Source organism: Heteronotia binoei, chromosome 5 (assembly GCF_032191835.1).
Source record: "Heteronotia binoei isolate CCM8104 ecotype False Entrance Well chromosome 5, APGP_CSIRO_Hbin_v1, whole genome shotgun sequence".
In the NCBI taxonomy this organism is placed as follows: domain Eukaryota; kingdom Metazoa; phylum Chordata; class Lepidosauria; order Squamata; family Gekkonidae; genus Heteronotia; species Heteronotia binoei.
The window spans coordinates 150,467,609-150,486,747 of record NC_083227.1 but is presented as its reverse complement, the minus strand read 5'-3'; the positions used below and the strand labels follow the sequence as shown (position 1 = coordinate 150,486,747).

At 44.3% G+C, this 19,139-nt stretch overlaps 1 protein-coding gene across 1 annotated transcript; it reads right to left on the bottom strand.

Moving 5' to 3' along the window:
- Nucleotides 1-605: 605 nt before the first annotated feature.
- EFCAB9 (EF-hand calcium binding domain 9) lies at nucleotides 606-7,210 on the bottom strand. The gene is made up of 4 exons (XM_060240589.1): nucleotides 7,067-7,210; nucleotides 6,187-6,335; nucleotides 1,511-1,687; nucleotides 606-763 (listed from the first exon to the last, which is right to left on the bottom strand). Exons 1-4 carry the CDS (start codon nucleotides 7,200-7,202, stop codon nucleotides 629-631), a joined length of 597 nt encoding a protein of 198 aa, XP_060096572.1. The 5' UTR covers nucleotides 7,203-7,210; the 3' UTR covers nucleotides 606-628.
- Nucleotides 7,211-19,139: the final 11,929 nt, after the last annotated feature.

Sequence of the window (19,139 nt, the reverse complement as noted above, 5' to 3'; positions counted from 1 at the left end):
GGGGCACCTTCTTTTGGGGCCCTGGTTCAATCGTTTTGAAACTTGGGGGGTACTTTGAGGAGAGGCACTAGATACTATACTGAAAATTTGGTGCCTCTGCCTCAAAAAACAGCTCCCCCAGAGCCCCCCGAAGCCTCCAGATCAATTCCCCATTACACCCTATGAGAATCTATCTCCACATAAGGAATAATGAAGTGCTCAGCAGACGTTTCCCTCTCCCCCCCCTTTTTTTCTGGCTACTCTGAAGCAAGGGATTGGCCTCTCTACTCACGAGTTGCTGCCAACTTCTTCAAAGTAACACAGACACACCATCCCAAGAAGAAGCCTTTCAATCGGAGATGAAGCCTCCGGGGGTTGAAAGGCACATGGTCCTCTGGGGGCAAGGCTTCCCCCCGCCGGCCAGCTGACTGGGGGCGGGAAGGAGTCTGGGAAAGCGGAAGAGCCCCCGCTGGGGATTGGCAAGCCTAGTTGAAGTGTCTGACATTTTTAAAATCAGTCATTCATTACTACATGTGTGTCATTTTTGCCCTGATACCGCAAAATCTTTAGGTACTCTTTCCTTCGCAGTATTTTCTTTTTAATTTTTCTGGCTACAATGGGGGGGGGCAGTCTTTTTTTCTGTATATAACTACACAACGGTGGCCTTTAGGTCAGTTGATGGGTTGCCAGCCAGCACCTGCTTCATCATTTTCTCTCTCTGTTTCCTCTGTTGTCTGTCAATGCAGAAGATAGTAAACATCTTGAATTCCTTGTAGTTCAATTGCTAATAAAGGAACAGGAAACAGTAGCATTTTAGTAAAATATCAACGGCCAATATAAGCAAATCTAAGGGAGGACTCTGGCTCCCACATCCCAAGTACCCTTTTTGTCCTCTAAATGCTGCCTACCCCTCTGTATCTCTTGATGGTATAACCTACAAAACACAAGGTGCTGAACCACTCTACATGCTTACTGTGATCGGAATGCTTACATACATTACAACCTGCTTTAGAAAATGAATAAGCTTGAAAGCTTTGGTTTTCCTATATCACCTCCCATAATTACCCATAAATCTTCGATGGGGCATCTTGAAAACAAAAAAAAAAACAACACCATTGGGTTGGACCCTATTGACCATGAACTGTGAAGGAGCTCATGGAATGGAGATAGCCCCCTCCCGTACCCCTTCCAGCTCAATGCTCCCTGGAAAGCTGCTCCCAAGGGCAAGGATCATCAGGAGCAGTGTTGGGATACTGCAAATCAAGGAGAAACTGGCAAAAATCACCCCACTACACTTATGTGAGCTGTTTGTAAGCAAAACAAATGAGCATGGAAGTGGGAGGTTTGCCTATTCTCTTGTCCCTTAGGAGCAGCTTGGCGAAGGGGGCACAGGAAGTTGTAAGTGGAAGAGGAGAGAGTCATTCCATACATGCCTTCCATTTATGGCTCAGAGGATCCGCTCCAGTAAATCAAGACAACATGAGCAGTATGCCCAATGCAGTCCTGCATTTGTTGATCTCTCCCTCTTTACCTCATCTCCAGAGATGTCAAAATCCTTGAATATCCGAGACAGGTCTTCCTCTTTAATGTTGAAAAGGAAGCGAGTGGCTTTGAATTCAGATAGCCCAATTGTATGTCCTCCATCCATGTCAATCAATTCAAACACAAGATGAGAATGACGATACATGAACTGCTTTTCAAGTTGGTCCTGGTCCCAAAAGAGAAAAGTATGTGTGTGTCAAAATCCCACACAATCTGTGCATTCAAACGTTTTTTAATCTAAGAATTCACATTAGGGTTGCCAAGTTCAATTCAAGAAATATCTGGGGACTTTGGGGGTGGAGCCAGGAGACATTAGGGGTAGAGCCAAGATCAAGGCTGTGACAAGCATCATTGAACTCCAAAGGGAGTTCTGGCCATCACATTGAAAGGGACGGCACACCTTTTCAATTCCTTCCTTCCATAGGAAATAATGAAGGATAGGGGCACCTTCTTTTGGGGCTCATAGAATTGGACCCCCTGGTCCAATCTTTTTGAAACTTGGAAGGTATTTTGGGGAGAGACACTAGCTGCTATATTAACAATTTGGTGCCTCTATCCCAAAAAACAGCCCCCCCAGAGCCCCAGATACCCGCAGATCAATTCTCCATGACTTTCTATGGGAATAAATCTCCATAGGGAATAACAGAGTTCCCAGCAGACATTTCCCTCCCCTCCCCCTGCTTTCTGACGACCCTGAAGCGGGGGGAGGGCCTCCAAACCAGGGGACCCCCTGCCCCCACCTGGGAATTGGCAACCCTAATTCACATACAGAACCCAGTGTGGTGTAGCAGTTAGAACACTGAACTGGGATCTGGAAGTCCCAGGTGCAGATCTCCATTCTGTCTTGAAAGCTTGCTGGGTGAGCTTGGGCCAGTCACACATTAACCTAACCTATTCTAAAGAGTTGTAGTGATGATAAAATGGAGGAAAGGAAAATTATTGTAGGTTGTTTTCTTCTCCATTGGTAACCAAAGTGAGGAAATATATGAAATAAACATGATGTTGCTCTGTAAAGTGCTGTTTTCAGTATGATTTGTTCAGTTTGACATTATTGAGTAAGGGGCCTATTTTCCAAAAACTGCTACCTTTCCCTGAATCTTGCCTGTTCTCTATGCTGCATGTCTTTGCTTATTCCCTGAAGCTACCATTCCATCTAAACTCCCAAATGCATAAGATCTAAAATCCCATGTGATTGCCCTTAATTATATGTATTCATAATACATAAAGAACAAACGTTGGTGGTTAGCAGAAACCAGCACATAGCATAATGGGCTCTTTGCTCAGAGCATGTCTTAATGCTCTGGACACCGCACCTCAAACAAGATATTATAGCATTGGAAAAAGTGCGGAAAAGGGCAACTAGAATTATTAAAGGGCTGGAACACTGTCCCTATGAAGAAAGGTTAAAACGCTTGGGGCTCTTTAGCTTTGAGAAACATCGACTGCGGGGTGACATGGTAGAGGTTTACAAGATTATGCATGGGATGGAGAAAGTAGAGAAAGAAGTACTTTTCTCCCTTTCTCACAATACAAGAACTCGTGGGCATTCGATGAAATTGCTGAGCTGTCGGGTTAGAATGGATAAAAGGAAGTCCTTCTTCACCCAATGGGTGATTAACATGTGGAATTCACTGCCATAGGAGGTGGCAGCGACTACAAGCATAGACAGCTTCAAGAGGGGAATGGATAAGCATATGGAGCAGAGGCCCATCAGTGGGTATTAGCCACAGCTTATTGTTGGAACTCTCTGTCTGGGGCAGTAATGCTCTGTATTCCTTGCTTTGGGGGGGCACAGTGGAAGGGCTTCTAGCCCCACTGATGGAATTCTAGATGGCACTTGGGGGGGGGGGGTTGCCACTGTGTGACACAGTGTTGGACTGGATGGGCCATTGGCCTGATCCAACATGGCTTCTCTTATGTTCTTATGTGACTCAGAGTGTTGGACTGGATGGGCCATTGGCCTGATCCAACATGGTTTCTCTTATGCTCTTATGTGACACAGAGTGTTGGACTGGATGGGCCATTGGCCTGATCCAACATTGCTTCTCTTAAGTTCTTATGTGACTCCGAGTGTTGGACTGGATGGGCCACTGGCCTGATCCAACATGGCTTCTCTTATGTTCTTCTGTGACAAGAGTGTTGGACTGGATGGGCCGTTGGCCTGATCCAACATTGTTTCTCTTATGTTCTTATGTAATGCTGTACTGCTAGCTGATCTGTATAGAATCTCCTCCTGCCATTGTCATAGACCAAACACCTCATGTGGCAGGAGCTTCCATTGTCTATGTAATATATATATTTTTGAAACTGTCAAAAGTTTCCTTAGTCTCACCCCCTCACAAATCTTTCACACTACCCCACCCACAACATTACTGTGACCCACAACATGAGGTTCATTGCCTTAGAGATTTAGCTTGGCCACATTTGTTGCTGGAGTGAATGCTTAAACAAGCCAAACCAGATGTGGATCAGTGCCTTGGATCCTCCTTGGTATAACAGCACTTCTGCTGACAGAATGGTACTTCAATTGGCAGAAAAGAAAGGGGGTATTTTATACTGATTCCCCTACATGTTGCATTCCACAGTTTGTCAGGAACTACTGACCTGCAGGAGCACAAATGGGGTGAAAGAAGGCTTCAGTGGGAGGAGAAGGTGGGGAAGGTGCCCTTCTCTGATGTGGCTCTGCTTGCACTGCTTAGGCTCCAGGCCTATGTTCTTGGATATGTTGTGTCATTCTAAAATCACCTGGTCCCATGAAGAACAGAACAGGAACAATACAGTGTGTGTGTGTGTGTGTGTGTGTGTGTGTGTATGTAGCAGGTATGTAAGAGATGAGTTCTGATGTGGGGGGACCTTTTGGATACATTTTATATTTTAATTAAATTAAAATTGGTCTCAAGACTGCATTAAAAACATGCTGGATTAGTTATATTCCAGGGAGGGGGAAATGGACCCCATTTCATATCCATTGTCCCTTTAGTCTAAAACCAGTTATAGTTTGATTAGGCAATCAACTGATTGGCATAAGGTGTGGCCATTTAGGAACATCCTTGTTTTGATGGATAATATTTCTTTCCTGTCTCATCTTCCTTAGTAATAAATCACTCAACCAGAACAGCCAACTTTAGAGCTGAATTCCGTATTGGTTAGGTCAAAATATGCACTGCCTCCTTCCCAGCCCTGATTGGCCAAAAATTCCAAAACAAAATTCAATATCCAACTGCTTCATATAGAAAAAGTTTTTCCCTGAGGAAAACCACAGGTTTTCTTTCTGGAATTGGTTTCTTTCAAAACCTTGAGAACTGTTATCTTTTGATTTCCCCCCCTTTCTTCACCGCTAATGTATTTATAACTTAAAATATCCTAAAATGATCTAATTCTACAATTTCAGTAACACTCTTTATGCAATGTTGCTATTTTTAAGAGGGGATACTGGGCAAAATCTAAAGGCCTGTCTACCCTGAAAGTGGGGTAACTACCCCAGACTGTGCCTTCCTGAGCCCTCTCTTCAAAGGTGATCTCTTTGTTGATGTTGAAACAGTAGAGAGGCTGGTTGTCAGTGAAGCTACTGAGGCAGAAATTTAAAGCCACACTTGCCAAGATCCTGTGTAAAAGTGGTTGGTCAGTGCATCAGACTCTCATGGGCAAAAGCAAGCTTGTAGCTAGCACACATTTCATCCTCATTGTGCTTTAAAGAGGACAGAACTCTAGCTATTGATAAAAGACGTTTTGCAACAGAGATCTACTATAACTAAAAATGTTGAGTCATATATCTTCAGATGTATTAAATCGAGACTGTGGGAATCGGAGGAAACGAAATTACGGCCAACTGACCCTTATATTTGCTCTCCAGCTTCCTTAGGTCTCTATGCTTTCTGTGGCAAAATGCCCAATTATCTATCAGACCTAACCACTCCAAGTCATCACAGGGCATTTATGTTGGCTAGACTAAATGCGTTTCCCTCCAAAGTTTTACAAGGGAGATATCAGCGAGTCCCTTTAGCCGACAGACTTTGCTCCTGTGGAGCGAATACTCCTGACTCAATCCAGCATATATTGCTTGATTGTTCTTTTTACCATAACTTCTGTAAAGATTTATTTGGCAAGCTTTCTTTTTCTCCAGATTTGTCTATTCTGCCACCCTGTTATTATCTATTGAGTGATACTGAGGGGGTGGTTAGTGAGGCTGTGGCAAAATTTCTGGCTGACATCCTTAAATTTAATTCTGACCATGTTTGAATGCATCTGTAAGCTCGGTTTCATTTTGATTTTATCTCCAATGTTTAAATTTTTATATTCTGTGTATTTTTATCTGAATCTACTATGCCATTAAAAGTTTGGTATGGTAACTAAAAATGCACAAAACATGGAAAAATGCTGAACTATCAGTGCAGCTTATGGTTCCATTATTTTTCAACGTGTTTGTATCGAGTAGACAAAGATGTGCTCAAAGACACAGTGAACTGAGGTTTACTTTTTTGACACTTCCTATGTTATCTATGGTGGGTACTTGTATCCACCGCTGCTGAAGCCAGCTTCTTCTACCTTCCAGTTAGTGTTGCAAAGAAAAGGTTGGCCACCCATTCACCTTAATCCAGTTCAGAAAATAATGTCTGGAGTTTTTGGCTGCCACAAGCACGCCACCCACCAGCCATCTTAACTTGCCTCATGGGACTTTATGATGCATGCCAGCATGTAGAACTCATCAAAGCCGACCTCCCCTTTGCCATCCCAGTCTAGCAAGTCAAACACCAGCATGATTTCATCCTTTCTTAGATCAGTCACATAGTGGAGGAAATGGTAAAACTGCAGATCTGTGAAATAATAGAAAGTTAGGAGAAGCCAGTCCAAAATACCTAGTTCACAAAGTGCAAGGTGACTATAAATGTATAGTCTTCCCATGGAATAATTTTTAGGAACAGGATTAACTGTGAAATAGCACTTTACTCAAAATTAACTTGACTTTTCATGCAGTCTGAAACTGAAAATGAATTTTGAAAATGGGAGAAGAGACTGGGGTAAAAAGACTGGCCTCTGCCCTTCTGCTCAAGCTGCATCTTGTACCCCTTCCCTTTGGAATTTTATGGCAGATGTGATTATGCAAAAGGGCACATCCTTCACCTCTGGTTTAGCTTGCACAGGAACACATGGTTAGATGCCTTTTTTTCCTGACTCCATATGTGTACATACGAGGGCAAACATTGAAGTTCTGTTGTCTTTGCAGTCCATCTAAAAACTTCTCAACAGCGCTTCACCACTACTGGAAAGAAAATGGTGGTCTAGATGGGCCTTTAGTCCAATTCACTTGGGTTTCTCATCCGCTGTGGTGAAAGCCTGTTGAACTGCTATGATACCTGGCTTTCCCGACGAGACATTTTAAAAACACAAGAGTGGTTGATTCCCATCTATTAGATTCTAATAAACTACACTGAAAAACTCCCTTTCTTACTGAACGGGCAGATAGTAGAAACTCCCTGAATAACTCAAGGAGATTCTACAAAAAAAAAGGAATATCTTGAATATCTCTATGGCCTACCATGCTTACCATTCAAAGCATCCTTTCGATGAACATCCAGTAGGTGAAAGTAGTATGCCAGAGCTCTGGCATTCCTGACTGATAATAAGCAGTATATTTTATCTAAGCACAAAAAATGCAGAAAACATTTTGGCCTCAGTTTCATCTCGCCAATAATGAATTCTCTTTACTTGTTGATCTTTGAAGTTAGCCAAGGTGATGTGTTCATCACAGTAAAAGAATTCCATCCTGGAATCAGAACATTATGACATGAGGAATTGGATGGATTTTCACTAAAGGTGTGCAGAACTTATGCTTTCTCCATTAGGTGCTCAAAGGTAAAATAGAAAGGGATAAAGGTAAGTATCACTACCTTATATGGTTGGCAGAATTCACCCCAATTTATTTGTGATACCACCTCATTGAAATCTACGGGTTTAAGGATTGAACTGTACACTTAGTTCCGCTGGAGTTGGAGTTCAGTTACAGTTAATTCTCAGTGGATTATGCCCTATGCCTGAATTGGGGGGGGAAATCCAATACAAAGCTGCTTTGAGCATTTAGTATTTGAGCAAAATAACAAAACAAACCAACAAACCACAAGACGGGATCAGCCTTGAGACCACAGCTCCTCCCTCATGATTAGAAGAGTTGAAAGAAGCGATTTTTCTGTTCAACGAAACAGATTCTGCATATTCCGACAAAGTCATTTCCTTTGATATTAACTATCTGACTTCCGGTTCTGGTGAGAGTCAGCAGATGCAGATGCTGAGCTCCACTCTGTGAATTTGTTTGATCTTCTCCATGGTCTCTGTGTACTCCCACACTTGGGATCAGCACCCGCACACAAACTCAACCTCAGAGGATATCAGAGCTAGGTTCGAGCATTTTGGCACACTTTTCTCTTGCACTCTGCAGAGCAGGCATTGACTGTGCATGCCGGGAGCTGAGGAGAAAGTGCCCTCCTGCTAAGTTCCTTTTCGACTGCTGCATAATCCACATCTCGTTGCATTCTCTCCTTCATCTGGGCTCCTCTGATGTTCATCCCCATCATTTCTTCTTATCTTCAACATTTCCTTGGATTTCTTTTACTTGTGAGTTTCTCCCATCTCACTTTGCACCTTCCCCACCCACCCTCTCTTCAGGGATGTGGTACGGCAGTCTTTTTAAAGAGGTGTGGTTGCCAGGCCAAATAATAGGGCTGCCAAGCCCCCGGTCTGGGCAGGGGTTTCCCCACCCAGGAGGTTCCCAACCCACTGGCCCACATTGGGTCAGTGGGGGAAACCTCTCCCTGCGTCGATGGCACGATGACGTCACCCGGAAGTGACATCATCAAAATGGCAGCGCGCACACAGGGCCACTCTATAATAGGTACCATGGAGTTTTTACCTTCCAAATGGCTATAGTGTCCGGGAAAACCATAGAGTTTTCCTGGAAATGTCTAGAGTGGCCCTGCATACACAGCGCCATTTTGATTCCATCACTTGCATCACACACACGCTTTGCATGTGTGCGAAAGTCCCTTGCTACAGGAAGCTGGGGACATGGCAACCCTATGAAGTTACCTTCTTCTGATGGCCACGATATGTGTCTCCTTTGCCTGGGGGAGGAACATTGGGTAGACTCCTGTACCCACAGTGCAGGCCAGGAAGAACAAGGCAGCACAATAGTGCATACTTCTGCTGGAGTTGTCTCTTTACCCAGTGATGTCTCTACATCCACTGTTCCAGGCAACACGGCCTCCCTCACTGCCAAGGGGAGATTCAGTGAAATTGGGAGGCTCAGCCACCTTGGCTGTGAAGAAACACAAAAAGAACAAATAGTCCAAAAGACCTTTGGGATCAGCTTCCCTGAACCTGAGCTTGAAGAAGTCAAAACGGAACCCGGCATTGATATCAGCATCTGGTCATTACAGGATTTTCAACCTCGATGTGTACCCCCTGCTCAGCTAAATCACTCTGGGTTGACCGGCATACCTCTACAATGGCAGGCTCAACCCTGACTTCCCGGGGACTGGTCAACATTCATCTGCCATGTTCGAGCAAGTACCTCTGGGACAATGAACCATGATGGTCCCATCCCACTCCTCCTTAATGCATAGCTACTCTCCATTGGGGGAAGCCTGCCAGAAGACGTCCAGCACCAGACCCAGTGGCCGGGATCAAGGAAACTGCTCCATTCCTCCGGTGCCTGGGAAGTCTCTTCTTGTACTTGGACAAGGCAGCACTCTCAGAGCAGTTCAAGCTCACGTAGCACACACCACTGCTATGCCTGAGGCTCAAGACCACCCTCATACAAAAGCCAAAGAGAGTACTCATCAAACTTGAGGTATCCCTACCAGCATCTATTTTGTTATCAACCATAACAGGTCCATCATGCTTGGACCCACTCACCTTTGGAATCCCCTCAGCACTCCTTTTAGGAGTTCTAACTATAGAGCAAGGACTCCATACCATTGGCATTGCTCTCCATCCTATGGATCATCTTGCTATCAGTCTCTGTGTTGCCATTCTAGGGCCATCCAATGTACTCATCTGTAGGCTCCAGAGCATCTCACCACTGCACCAATCATCTAGTGGACCAGCTATCTTGCCCTCATCACGATGAACCAACTCTGACTGTGACTTTGGGTTCAAAACCCACTCCTGGCGTCTCTCCCCAGCAGACTACTGATTCAATCCATATGCCAGACTTTCTCCCATTGCTGGGGGATATACATGTGCCTTCCACAGAATCATCCATCATTGGTACCAATGACTCAGATGGGGACAACCCCATCCACACGTCCCCTAGTTTCAAAGTAGGAAGGTGTACTCTTTGACAGGCATAGTGTCCAAAATGCACAATTAACTTTCATACCTGGCAGCCTACAATTTTCATCTGGCCAACTAGTTTGATTTAGGACTTACCATAGTTCTCTTAGCATACAAACTCCTCCACAGAAACAGAGATCTTCAGAGTGCTGAAACATCAAATAAACACAAGCACACTGTCACCTGCTTCTCTAAAACCTTAGCTACAGCCATTGCTCTTTGTTGCCATGAGTGGCTCAGATCCACGTCTCCTCAACCTGACATCAAGGCCAAGGTGGAAGGTCTGCCCTTCAGTGGGGAAGGTCTGTTCCATACAACCACCAACAAAACCCTGACCACCACTTTTCATCATTTGATTTTAGATACGTTTCATGAATTCATGGGTTCCTAAGAGGGAATAGAATTTTTTCCCTCAGTGATTCCTTCATTATTTTTTTTATGCTGGGATGTATTAAAAACCTATTGGATTTTCTCAGTCCAATCCTTTGTTCACAGGGCAAGGATCCCACTTTTTTCAATGCCATCTACAAGACAGGAATTTAGACAGGGAATAGGGGGGCTCAAGACGAAGCAAATAGTGACTAAGGGGTGCCCTAAAATTAATCTCAAAATAAGGCATCTAGTTCTAGTGTCCACTCACCAGAGAATCAGGAGATGCTGGTTGATTTGACCTCCCCTTTCCCTGAAGTGAATAAGACTGTTCTGGTTAGCTCTCCTGCAAAGTAAAGTGTGCAGGACCACTGACCTGTTAGTAACCTGACTACACAAACAGAAAATATGCGCTCTCTCTTGGAATGTGGCCAGATGGAAGAACAAAATGAGTATGAAGGGAACAGGGGAACTCTATGCTATGATATTATCTTAATGCAGGAGACTTGATCAATGGAAAACCATATATTTAAGGTTGTTCAACTTATTATCTTGAGGCTGTAAGCAACAAGAAGAGGGGATGCCCCTGGGTTAGCATTGCTTGTTTTATCTCAGCAAAACTAGTTGTAGAAATTATGGCATTACCCAATTTTCCCCCCATGCAAAAGCTTTGTCCTTGAATTTTCAACATCTCTCGTTTATAATGATTAATAACCTACAACCCTTCCCCTATGCGTAAAATGGATCTATCCAAATACTGGACTAAATTTAATGAATGCTTGAAAGTATATTAGTTTTTTATATCCAGGGGCCATGTTTGTATTGGCTGGCAACTTGAATGCACAGACTGGGGCTTCCAATGAAGAACTTTTGCTTAAAAAGCTAATTTCCCCATTGGGGTAAGAAAGTCAAATGACATTAAGATAAACAAGAGCAGGGGGGACATTAGCTTCCCTAATGCTAATAAGGGTTTAAAGATTGTCAACGGTTGCCCTCAAATTGATAACTACAGGGATTATACTTGTGTAAACTATGTTATGGTTCCTTTGAAATGTCTGTTTTAATTGAATTGTTCGGAACTACAGAGTATCTGGGGGGTGATCATCTCCCTTTAGAAATGGTTCTTTTGGTCCCAGGTAAAGCTAATTATCCATCCCAAGAGCCCTTGCAGTTTAGGCCACCTAATGGTAAACTTAGACCTTTGCTCTGGAGACACACTACAGGGATGAAAGCTATAGAATTAAGAACCCATCTCAAAGCAATTTACCTTAAGACTTTGCTCTCCACTTGTGCGCACTAATGCCTCAGATCTTTTAGACATTTTGAAGGATTTGTTAGATTAATTTTAACTGATACGCACACAAATCTGGTTGTTTGGCTAAAAGTTCTTTTGGTATCACAACGGGAAGCTTGTGGTTTGATGCAGACTGTAGAGCATTCAGGCATGCAAATGAAGTCAGGTAAAGCAATAGGTTACATTCAAGGCAAACGCTACAGTATCTACTTCCTCTGAAACGGGAATATAAAGCTGCGGCTGTGAGAAACCCCTGTGGCTGGAGTGGGACCGTTTAATTTGGGCTACTAAGCAGAAAGACAGTAAACTCTTTTGGAGTACTATAACAGGAAAATTGGATTCTAGGCCTCTGGTTTCATATCCTATTTTGCCTGGTTGTGGGAAAGAACATTTTAGAGCTTTGTTTTCTGATTCAGCTGTAGCTGACTCAGATGTTCAGCCGGCTTTATCTTCTGGCTCTAATGTGTGGCCTCTTGTCTTCGCTGAAGAACATTAATAATACAAATGAAGTCAGGTAAAGCTTCTGGCCTTGACATGGCCCTCCCTGAGTTATTTAAATCGAACTCAGACTTGATGGGCAGAAGTTTTGGCAACTGTTTTTTTACGCAAGTTAATGATACAGACATAAAGCCTAGGATTTGGCATTACGCTATCATTGTGCCAAAGCCAATACACAAGAAAGGAAATCCATCAGACCCTTGTAATTACTGCCCTATCAGCGTGTTGGGGAGGGACGGTGGCTCAGTGGTAGAGCATCTGCTTGGTAAGCAGAAGGTCCCAGGTTCAATCCCTGGCATCTCCAAAAAAGGGTCCAGGCAAATAGGTGTGAAAAACCTCAGCTTGAGACCCTGGAGAGCCGCTGCCAGTCTGAGAAGACAATACTGACTTTGATGGACCAAGGGTCTGATTCAGTATAAGGCAGCTTCATAAGGCAGTAACAGCGGCCCAGCTGTTACTGGGTCTCCCAAAGTGGGAACACATTCGGCCGGGTCTTTGGACCCTGCACTGGCTTCCAGTGATATACCGAGTCCGGTACAAGGTGCTGGTTATTACCTTTAAAGCCCTATACGGCCTGGGACCTGCCTACCTGAAGGACCGTCTCTCCCCACATGTTCCCCAGAGAGTACTGAGGTCGGGAACACAAAATTTCCTTACTATCCCTGGGCCAAAAGAAGCCCGCTTGAAATCCACCAGAGAAAGGGCTTTCTCCATTATGGCCCCTACATGGTGGAATCAGCTGCCGGAGGAGGTGAGGGCCCTGCGGGACCTTGTTCAGTTCCGCAGGGCCTGTAAGACGACCCTCTTCCGGCTAGCTTACACCTAGCTAAGATGAGAACTCAATGTAGCTTGCCAGACTTCTGTTTTATATATATTTGGATTGTTTATTAGTTTTTAAGGTTTTATCTGTTTTAAATGTTTAACTGTTTACATATTTAAATATTGTTCAATTTTTATGTTCGACTAATTGTTGGAAGCCGCCCTGAGCCACTTGTGGGAAGGGCGGGATACAAATCCTAAATAAATAAATAAATGTTCATATGTTCACTTGTGGGTAAATATGTATCCCGGCTGTATGACAGATTAGTAAATTGGCTAGAAACAAGACAATCTTGGGGAAAGAACAATTTGGCTTCTGAAGCGGAGCAAGTGCACAGGGCCGGATCTAGGGAGGTATAGGGGGTGCTTGCCCCGAGCACCAACAGAGGGAGGGGGCACCAAATTGGGCACGGAGTCCATTCTATTCTATGGGCTCATAAGCTAGAATGGGCCCATAAGGGGGTGTCATTTTTATATTTTGCTCCCCCTCAAAAAACATGTAGATCCAGTCGTGCAAGTGCAATCGGTCACCACCTGTCCTACAGTTTGTTATTGATAAATATACCGATAATAAGAAGGGATCACTAAGTGTGGCCTTAATGGATCTCAGAATTGGTTTTGACACTACACCTAGAGATAAGCTATAGGCAAAATTGGGGAAACTACCTATGGATGAATGTCTCGTATTTCTTATTCATCTGCTTTATGGCCACCCAACAGCCCAAGTTAGGTGCCTCCTCAGGAGTACTAACAGATTCTGTATTGCTAGATAAAGGTGTTAAACAAGGATGCATTTTGGCTCCTCTGTTATTTAATTTATATATTATCTTAATTCTGTTTTTTGTTACAAGAGGATTGCAATTTGCATTATTTCGTATTGGTGTGAAGTTGCCAGTTCTCCTGTATGCGGATAATACTGCCTTGCTGTCTAGATCCATAGCAGGCCTGCTTAAACATCTATTTTCTAAGTACTGCTGTATGGAAGGTTTGGTAATTAATGTAGCAAAGTCTAAGAGAGCCAGTTTGGTGTAGTGGTTAAGTGTGCGGACTCTTATCTGGGAGAACCGAGTTTGATTCCCCACTCCTCCACTTGCACCTGCAAGCATGGCCTTGGGTCAGCCATAGCTCTGGCAGAGGTTGTCCTTGAAAGGGCAGCTGCTGTGAGAGCCCTCTCCAGCCCCACCCACCTCACAGAGTGTCTGTTGTGGGGGAGGAAGGTAAAGGAGATTGTGAGCCACTTCGGAGGGGAGGGCAGGATATAAATCCAATATCTTCACCTACCTCACAGGGTGTCTGTTGTGGGGGGAGGAAGGGAAAGGAGATTGTGAGCCGCTCTGAGACTCTTCGGAATGGAGGGCGGGATAGAAATCCAATAGCTTCATCTTCTTCTTCTAAGATTGTCATTTTTAGTAGAAAACAGAATGTGATTATAAATGGACCGTGGGCATTCTGCCTATGCAACGGGTCACTCAGTTTAAATATCTGGGAGTACTGTTCAGTGCTAATCTTTCATGGAGAACTCATGTGACATTGATAATAAGAGCTGCAAACAGCATTGGGAAAGCAAGCACTAGATTCTTTTATACTGCAGGGGGACAATAGGGAGACCTCAGCGCTCAGAGCGTTTAACTCTAAGTTGGCTGATCATTTGTTATATGTGGCTGGTGTACGGATAGAAGTTGTTACTGAGGATATGAGTTGTTACTAATTATGTTTCTTTGTAGTATACTGGGAGGGCTGGTGTTCTTCTAAGAGCTGGGGTGGATAAAATCTCTTACACAGCTAGGGTGTGGAGGGGGGCATTTAATTTAAAGCTAAAGATTCTGCAGTCAAGTCTGCTCAGTCTTACTGCAGTCATAAGAGCAAATGGAATAAACTGGTGAATTGTAAGCTAACGTGCCTAGGGATTTCAATACAATTGATAGGGAGAGTAAATGTTGATGAATTGAGACACCTGATCGCAATTTGTTTGAAACGTCTGGATTATAAAAGTACATCAATAAAGCCAAGAAGACACAGTTGGCATTCCCCTACTAGTTCATAGCCCAACGTATTTGTGTGATTTAACATGCCCTAAATATAGGCACACCTTTTACGTTGGTATATCTTAACACTTTACCATTTGCAGTCTTCAGGTAGAGATGCTGGTATTCATGCTCAGAGAGAACATGCCATTGTGACCTTAATCACATTGAATCCAATAACCACATACTTTCAAGCTGCCCTGAATTTTTAAAACTCAGACAGGAACTGATCTTCCCCCTAATCAGTAAGAATTTTGCTGAGCCAGTTTGGTGTGGAGAGCCAGTTTGGTGTAGTGGTTAAGTGTGTGGACTCTTATCTGGGAGAACTGGGTTTGATTCCCTACTCCTCCACTTGCACCTGCTGGAATGGCCTTGGGTTAGCCATAGCCCTGGCAGAGGTTGTCCTTGAAAGGGCAGCTGCTGTAAGAGCTCTCTTAGCCCCACCCACCTCACAGGGTGTCTGTTGTGGGGGAGGAAGGTAAAGGAGATTATGAGCCGCTCTGAGACTCTTCGGAGTGGAGGGCGGGATATAAATCCAATATCTTCTTCATCTTCTTCTTCTTCACCAGCTGTTGAGACTTCTAGGCTACTGGGCAATGAAGATAGATGGGTTACATATCGGGTCGCTAGATTTTTGGCTGCCATTGTAGAAATACAGAAACATTCTGAAGCAGGGGTGGCCAAACTGTGGCTCCCGACCCACATGTGGTACTTGAACCCCTCCCAAGTGGCTCTCGAAAGCTTTCCAACCCCCGTGCACCCCCCACTGCTTTGAAAGCTGTGTTGGGTTAGGGTTAAGGCAGGAGAAAGGGAGGTGACTGGATGGCTGTGTGTACACGTGTGCACACAAACAGGGAGAAGGTGGCAAGAATGGCTCCCCCATCCATGTTGGTCTGCCTTCGTTCCATCCCTGTTTGTGGACTCTGCAGAGGTTCCTGAAGTGGGGCGGGGTGAGATAAATGCATGCAGTGTGTGTTGGGGGGTTCCTTTCCCTTCCCTTCTGCTTCAGATGGGTGAGAAGCATCCCTGGGCACGCTGAGCTGGCACATCAGGCCTGCCTTGCAGGAAACTTAACAAATAGCAAATACTTAGTATTGTAATAGTACCAATTACAGGGCTGCCATACAGCAAACTAAACAATAGCAAATGTAATCACAGTAGTCACGTCCCATATACAATGTAAAATCAACCCTCAAATTGATGGACGTCAAGCAAAAAGTGAAAGTAACACAGTCTCTGTTTCACTTTGAATCAGCTTAACTGGCAATCAATAAAACGGGGCCAGTTTCAGAACTTTTCCAAAAGCTGATAAGAACGCGTTGATGGCTTCCTCATAACCTGCAGCTAATATTATAGAAAATTATAAATCCATATTACATGGAGTGCCTCCAATCCTGCTTCACGTAAGTACAGGTACAGCAAATACAATAAATCAATGTCAAGGAGAACACAAATTGAAGTTGGAATGCCTCAGCCCCTTCAGTGCAAAACAAACCTTCCTCTGCAGGAGTGGGGGGGGGGTCCATCAGTGGTTTTTGTGTTTCTCTCCCCAACTTTTATACCCTCCTTCCCCAACTATGCCTTTTGATCTTATTTTCATTCCTATTTCCAAGCCTTTTCTGTAATTTTTGCTTCTCCTCTCACCATATCATGCATTTTAATATCCCCCCGTTTTCCAATTGCTTTTTATGTCCAGCCCTTTCTTCCCCATAACTTAGAGTGTTGGGGAAAGCAAACATGCAGGGAGCTTTCCCTTTCTTTTCTTTGCATTTCTTTCCCTTTTTTATTTTTTCCCTTTTCCTTTTTTTCCATTTAGAAGAAGATGATATTGGATTTATACCCCACTCTACACTCTGAATCTCAGATAGGCTTCCCAAATCCCCCGCCTGGGCGGGGGACCCCCGATTTGGAGCCTCCTTCCCCCGCTTGGCAAAAATCCAGAAAGCGGGGGGAATGGCAGCCCTTCCCAGTCAGCCTAGAACCCAGCAGCTTCTCCTCTCCCCTTCCCACCGATCCCTGATGCTTCTCCTCCTCCCTTCCCTTCCCTCCTTACCTCTGATTGCAGCAGCTTCTCCTCGCCCCTCCCCTTCCCACCCAGCTCCATCGCAGCAGCCGGAGCTTTCCCAGGCTGCTTCCTGCCCCGCCCTAAAGGACCATGTGCCTTTGCACCTCCGGAGGTGGTGAAAGGCTTCAACTTTCTGTCTCTGTGTCTTTGTTACTGTGAAGAAGCTGGCTGGTGAGTAGAGAGCCAATCCCCTACATCAGATTTGTGAGAAGGGGGTGTGTGGAGGAGAGGGAAACATCGTCATTATTCCCTATGTGAAATATTTCTCATAGGGTATAATGGGGAATTGATCTGGAGGTTTCAGGGGCTCCGGGGGAGCTATTTTTTGAGGTAGAGGCACCAAATTTTTAGTATAGTATCTAGTGCCTCTCCCCAAAATACCCTCCAGGTTTCAAAATGATTGGACCAGGGGGTCCAGTTCTATGAGCCCCAAAAGAAGGTGCCCCTATCCTTCGTTATTTCCTATGGAAGAAAGACATTTTAAAAGGTGTGCTGTCCCTTTAAATGTGATGACCAGAACTTCCTTGGAGTTCAATTATGCTTGTCACACCCTTGTTCCTGGCTCCGCCCCAATGTCTCCTGGCTCCACCCCCAAAGTCTCCTGGCTCCACCCCCAAAGTCCCTAGATATTTCTTGAATTGGACTTGGCAACCCAAATCTCAGAGTCCCAGAGTGGCTTACAATCTCCTTTACCTCCCCTCCACCCCACAACAGATACCCTGTGGGTGGGGTGGGGCTGAGAGAGCTCTCACAGAAGCTGCCCTTTCAAGGACAGCTCTGAGATAGCTGTGGCTGACTCAAGGCCAAAACAGGGGCTGGGGCTGAGAGAGCTCTCACAGAAGCTGCCCTTTCAAGGACAGCTCTGAGATAGCTGTGGCTGACTCAAGGCCATTCCAGCAGCTGCAAGTGGAGGAGTGGGGAATCAAACCTGGTTCTCCCAGATAAGAGTCCGTGCACTTAACCACTACACCAAACTGGCTCTCTGAATTTATGGAATTCCCTCTCCACACACCAAGTCTTCTGAGTTTTAGATGTTAGGTGAAAACATTCCACACATCCCAAGTTTTTAATTGATTTGTGTGCGGGGGGGGGGGGGGTGTCTTTTTGTTTTCTCTTGGCCCATGGTGTTCTTGTTGGTGTCCGGCATATTTCTTTTTAGTTAATTTTTTAATATTATTTTGATTATATATGTTTTTAAGTATTGTCTGGAAGCTGCCTTGGGAATTATGCTGATGAACATATGGTATAACTGAATAGTGAACAGGATCCCATGCAAAATCCCTGTTGACAGGATTTTTGGCTGTGGTGCAGATTTATCTGCCTCTTCAGACACCTGCAGTCCAAAATGTACCCCCAGTGAGATTCTAACCCCCAGAACAGCATGAGAGGGAAGCTGGAGATCTTCCTTGGGATGGGGGAATGAGCAAAAATCACCCTCTTTCCATCAGTGAAATTTTTTCCTCTAGATCCTACTCAATAAATATTTTTCTTTAGGCTAGAATAGTGGTTTGATGCTAGGATTTATTGCAATGAAACCAACAGTGACCTCAATTCACTAGAGAAGGTGCATTTAAAAACCTGGAAAAATAAAGCAGGTTTGGCTCAAGCAACACATAGGTTTAGAGTACTAGACCCTCTTTGGGACAGGCCCTGGGGGATGTTGGCTGAAATGCATAAAAATCAGGTCTGGAAAAGCAACCGCTGAATTGTACAAGGCTAGAATAGTAAATCTGACCTGTGGGAGAGCTGTGCCTGGGAAGACATAATCTCCTCTCAGCTAACTGCTTTCCTGTTCTGCTCAGGTTCAAGGAACTCCATCTATAGCAGGATAAAGAAGTTGTCATTTTCAGAGTAAATGAATTATTATTATTATTTTAATTTTATGGAGGCATGTCATTTAATGAGAATATGGTTTTGACAAACAGAGGCTAAATGGAGAAGAATCCAGCAGTACATTAAGACTAACAAAATACGTGGCAGGGTATGAGCTCTCATGTGTCAATGCACTGCATCTAAGGGTTTTGATCAGAATACTATAATAACTATCATTAGCAATATCTAGATACTAGAATAGGTATCGCTAGCAATATCTGTTTTTACCACTTTTGTTTTTTCCATTTTAATCACCTGGGGACTTTGAGGGTGGCACCTACCAAGGATGGTCACTTCCTAAGCTCCACCCCTCCAATGATGTCACATCCTGTATCAAACCCCCACCTCT